Source organism: Asparagus officinalis, chromosome 7 (assembly GCF_001876935.1).
Source record: "Asparagus officinalis chromosome 7, Aspof.V1, whole genome shotgun sequence".
Taxonomy (NCBI): Eukaryota; Viridiplantae; Streptophyta; class Magnoliopsida; order Asparagales; family Asparagaceae; genus Asparagus; species Asparagus officinalis.
The window spans coordinates 131,712,635-131,718,436 of NC_033800.1; the positions used below are offsets into that span (position 1 = coordinate 131,712,635).

Below are 5,802 nucleotides of genomic sequence, written 5' to 3' on the forward strand. Positions count from 1 at the left end.
ACGGCTAGAGGTTAGAGCAGAAATCTTAGCATTAAGCCTAAGAGAAACTATTCGACAACTCATCATACTGAGGGGAATAGTATGACTAGCCTGATTCAAACGGTAATCGGTAAAGGTAAATCAAACCCGTTGATAGCTGAGAGTTTGCTAAAAATCCTAAAGAAAGCCAAATTCGCCCTAACTCATCAGGAACTTCTTTATTCAAAGTGTTCCAGACCACACGCGAGTTGGTTTAGGTCTGAAAACTTTGAAGGGGGTCTTGTAGACGGTAAAAATTACCTTGGAAGACGAAGCACGAAATTCGCCTGCATATTCAAGCCGTCCGCACAGCTTAGAAATTAAGCTCACCCAAGGAGCGACCATAGACCCGCCTGCATGAAGCTCACCTCGCCTGCACGAGTCAAGAGCGAATTCGCCTACAAACGGCAAGCTCGCCAAACTCACCAGAGTACTTGGCAGCCGCTATACCACGTACAGGGATGGACCTTCCCACTCCCCACGACGTGAAGGGAATGAGCACAGTATTCCGAGCCCATCAAGTATCCGCTCACAGTACGAGTGATTGGTCAAATCCATGCAGTCGTCAAGACCGCCTGCATGAAGCTTGCCTCGCCCGCACGAGTCAAGAGCCAAACTCGCTTGCAAGCAGCAAGTTCGCCAAACTCACCAGAGTACTTGGCAGCCGCTATACCATGTACAGGGATAGGTCATCCCACTTCCCGCGACGTGAAGGGAAGAAGCACAGTACTCTGAGCCCCTCAAGTGGCCGCTCATGGTACAGGTGAGCGGCAAGATATCTCCCAACAATACATGATCATATCCCATGATTCAAGGAGTGGCCACGCGGTCTCTCCTCTATTTAAGAACTTCTTCCGGCCACGGAGAAGGGGTTCAGCCGTTCAGCAAATAAGGGCAATTGAACAGGTTCAGCAAGGGCAGAAGTTCGATTAACTTATAGTTAATTGATCAGTCAGCTGAACCACAGCTCTCAACTCTCGACGGAGTTGATGACAAGCTCTTTGCATGATCTTTGCATTGTAGCCCCTCCTCCTAGCTTTGGGTCCTGATCGCCATCGAACTCGGAAACTCGAACTCGACTAACACGAGCTTCTACTACGTACTGAAGCTCACCAGCAACCTCGATCGAATCGTCCAAGGGAAGCAGACTCGGTGCGAGAATCGAGCGAGGCGTCCTATAGCTACCAAAGTCCCCACGTTAAACAAGGAGGGCCTTCCCTCTGCTTCTGTTGTAATTTTGATTCATTAGTTTATAATAAGTTATTCTTATCAATACAAACAAAATCCCTGTTTCGGGAGATCAAAATTTACACCTACAGTTACAAGTGCATGTGCATTGTGTCCCTCGTAAATTGAAGCTGTAATTATGACCGTGATTGTCTGTAACCTGTCATTCATCTACAGCAAATCTAACAATCTTCGTTGATCTCGCCTGCTTGACACGAGCTCCTATAATCTCTTCATTATTTAGTGTCAACAACGTCACCCACTTTGCTTCATCCTCTCACTGCTTGACAAAATAGTGATTGAGTCTATAAAATGTCCTCGCAACCAATGTCTGTATGGACATTGCTCGAGCCCCATTAAGTACCCCGTTGAAGCTTTTAGAACAATTAGTTGTCATCATACAAAATCGATTTCCTCCATCTTTACTTAGTGCCCACCGGTCAACTTAATCACTTCCCAAACTGCTCTCAATCCAATCATGTGTAGCTTGAGATGTTGCCTTGATTTGATCCTGTATCCGATCATACACACATATTTCGGGTGTACGACCCGCTTGCTAAAGAAGGTTTTGTAAATGTATCTAACCAAAGCTCTTTTTAAAATTAGCTATAATGTGTCGTAAGCAATAACGGTGATTGTGATGAGAGCCAAATCTCATGTATAATACTTTTGGAATACCTTTCATCCTATCGGATATAAAAGTAATTTTTCTAGGAGGCAACACATTAAAAATATATAATTGAATGCAAGAAAAAAAATCACTTCTAAGTTTCACTGTTCTCGACCTCCACAACTGCGAAATCAAAGGAAATAAGCCATCATCTGCATCTACTCCTGTAGCAACAAGCAATACACCCTTATATTTACCGTATAAGTGTGTGCCATCAATGCTAAGAACTGGCCGACAAAATTTAAATCCCTCGATCGAATGACCAAATACCCAAAATGCAGAGATGAATTGGTAAACTCCCGGATTGATCTCTTTGGTTATAAGTTTGTATTCAGATCCAGGATTGCTTCTTTTGATCGCTTCAAGATATTGAGGTAGCGTCGCATAAGACTTCTCCCAATCACCAAATATTTTTGTCGTCGCAATTATCCCTGCATTTCATACTTTACTATACGATATTTCAATAAACTTCGTATCTAGCACTCTCTCAATTATATTACCGGGAGTTAGTTCAAGCTTTTTCTTTAATTTTGGCATAATCAACTGCGTTATGTAAGAGGCAGATGCACCACTGTGATCTTGCTCTAATATCGGATTGCTACATATGTGAACACTGCATTATTCTTTGATCCTAAAATGCCCATTATGTTTCTTTCCAGCAAATGCATATAACTTTCAAGGACATGCGTAATCAGCTTTATTTCTCTCGACCCGACCTTTCCTTTGTGTATTCATAAAACAGATTGCATCATAACTTGTGTGATTGCTTTTAACTTTCTTGAATTTGACATTCTTTTTGATTGAGTAATCATGAATCGCATCAACCAATTGGTTCTTAGTCTCGAACAAATCACCAACTCTGAAAGGGACGTCATCATATCCTCTATGAGTTGAACTTTGGTCAATGCACATATTTTGTACTGTGGAAGAACGAATTCACTCGTCATCTTCAAACTCGTCGGGGGGGGGGGGGGGGGGGTTCTTCATACTCAACATATTCATAATTAACATAAGCCTTATTAGGCCAATCCAGATTCTCTTCAACATCTTCACTCACAAATTACATGCTATCAATTGGTGCACTATCTTGATCTTCACCTTCAGAGGCGTTGCTTCTTTCATCCTCTTTAATTGTTGCCCCTCTTAACGACCTCATATTTTCATAAGGGACTTTATTGTTCATGAAGTTTGGTGTTCCACCGAATGAAAGTGCACCACTGTGATATTGAAATTGAGTCCGCTCCATTTCACTCAAAGAAGCTGAAAGAAAACTATCAGACTCAACTCCCAAATCTAACATGCGTGAGAATTCTCCTAAAGGGTTGAATATTTGGCACGAACTATATGACAACTTTTCAATAAACAATTCTACCATTGGTTGTGACTTGCTCAAATTAAACATAATACTCATATGATGATCGTTTGAGATCTCAACTGCGGACGTTCTATCAAAAGTTATGGGCTAATTGCATATTATTTTTAGTCGGTACTCTCATAACTCGTTGTAATTCATTAATCAAGTCACGGTACTATATAATTTCGAGATCATTAGTGGCGTCGTTACCCCTCCGACGTACATTAGCATATTATTCATTTCATAATTAATTTTTCCACCATAAGAGCAAGCAATAAAAATCATATTGTTCAACCTATGCAAAAGAAAATTATATCATTTACATGCAAAAAAAAATTTAAAAATATTATCAATTACAACCCTAAACCCCAAATTGAAAACCCAAGAAGCAAATAATCTCATATAATTTTGACCAAAAACCCTAAACCTCAAATTGAAAATCCTAAACCTTTGGATTGAACATTATATGCCCTAAAAGTTTAATTTCAATTATAACAAACAACACACAAAGCATTCGAACCACTACAAATAGAGTTCAAACCCTAGAAATTCGTTTTTAAGAGAAACCCTAGATTTCTACATGTTAAAAGAGGAGAGAAGGAAAATAAGTTACCCTAGAGATCTTCACGACGAATTTCGGCCGTAAAATAGGGTTGAAATTAAGATCGGTGGTAGCAAAATGAGAGAGCGACGGTTTTGGAGAAGAGGGCGACGGCTGGGAACGATGGGTTTGTGGGAAAACGGGTTTGGGTTGGTTTATATAGGGGCGAGACCCAAAACAAGTAGTCGGGGTTGCCAACCCCGACTATTCTGTCCCTTAGCTAATTTCCCATTCGAGCTAATGGGGGGTGGTCACTCTCTGCTAAATGGTTGGGGTTGGGAACCCCGACCATTTCGAATTAAGTATTTTGAAATGGTCGGGGTTTCCAACCCCGACGAATTTAAATAGGTGCTAAATTAGTCGAGGTTTCGAACCCCGAATTAGGTTGACAAATCGTCAACGACGTTCGAAATAGTCGAGGTTGTCAACCCCGACTAATTAGGATCGTGTTTAAAAAAAATCGATCCATTTTCTGGCCACGATGCTGACGTGGCGAGAAAGTGGGTCGATTTTTGTAATAAAGTTTGAATAGGGTTAAAATTTAAGAATAAAATTAGGATTGGGTTTATTTAGAAAATTTATTCTTACCAAGAACTATTTTGGCAAATGTCATTGTTATACCTTCAATTTGGATGCATTTAAAGTGATCAAAGGCAAGAGTAAAATATGAGGTGAATAAATAATGTCAGGACGTATGTTACCCAAAAGAAATTATATGCACCTCACAAATTCAAACCAATATGAAGTACAAAGCTCAGTTTATGATACGGTGTGAGATAAAATTATCACACTCAAAATTTGTCTCCTATATCACTAGTACATAAACTCTCTCTCATCTTTAACAGATTACATGGAAAAATAGTAGTTTTTATTCACATATGTATGTTTTGAGGGTAATATTCCCGCAATTATTTACTCCAAGGGACACATTGCTACATAAAAGCAGAGCATTGCAATGCTTTCTAGAAACAGAAAAAAGAAAGTATACAAGGGATTGTATGTGTTTCAAGATTTATAACCTTGGATCCTGTTTTCTCACTTTTGAATGAAGGAAATCCCCTTCTGAATGCTCTGTGATAGCTCTTTCTTTGCCTTCTCTAGGCCAGCCCTGTCACAGGAGAAGATAATCAATTTAAAAGTACGGTGTGACGTTATGTAATTTTTCAAAATAAATAGGAAAAATTACGGAAAAACCACCCAATGTTTGGGGAAATCCCCTAAAGTTTTAAAACTAACACTTTTCCTCCTTTTTAGTTTCCATCAAACAGTTGCATGGAGATGATGTGCCTGTTTAGTGAGAAACATGCCCTTACCTGTTTTCGTAAAGGGAAGAAACAAGCATGTCTATTCATTTCTTAAAAAAAGAAACAAAGGCATTATTGACATCACATGATATCCATGTGACCTTCTTTGGTGGAAAATTCAAATGGAGGGAGTGAAATTGTTAGTTTTATTACTTCACAGGGATTTTCTTTCGTTCCTGCATACCTTAGGGGGATATTCTGTAATTTGCACAAGTAAATATCACCGAATGTTCTCCATAACAAAGTTATACAGTTTTCTTAGGCCTAATTGCACTTAAATACCCTATAGTTTCCCCTAGTTTGCACTTGTAACCTCAATTGTTTTGGTAGTACTTATATATCCAAAAAATATTAAAATTTGCACTTAACACCCTCAATTATGCAAATGTGAGAATTTCCTCTCGAAAATTCTCATGCGACACTCACATGCAATTTTTGGAACTTTTTAACTCTTAATATGAGTTAAATTTACTGTTAAATCCATCAAAATCATATTTTTAAAACTGAGGGCAGATTTAAAATAGAACCACGGTAGTTTAATGGTAAATTTAAAAAGGTTTTAGGCTTCAAAATTCCACAAGTTAGCATGGGTGTCACATGAGAATTTTGCATCGAGGTGGGTAGTGTT

General features: G+C 39.2%; 1 protein-coding gene across 1 annotated transcript in view; it reads right to left on the bottom strand.

Annotated features, from left to right (window-relative positions):
* Window positions 1-3,290, bottom strand: part of LOC109847773 (malate dehydrogenase, glyoxysomal-like) — a 7,844-nt gene extending 4,554 nt beyond the window's left edge. The window contains exons 1-3 of the mRNA XM_020417013.1: window positions 2,980-3,290; window positions 2,416-2,513; window positions 2,186-2,346 (exon numbers count right to left, since the gene is read on the bottom strand). Of these exons, the coding sequence (XP_020272602.1) occupies window positions 2,186-2,346; window positions 2,416-2,513; window positions 2,980-3,290 (570 nt within the window). The remainder of the gene's footprint in view (window positions 1-2,185; window positions 2,347-2,415; window positions 2,514-2,979) is intronic.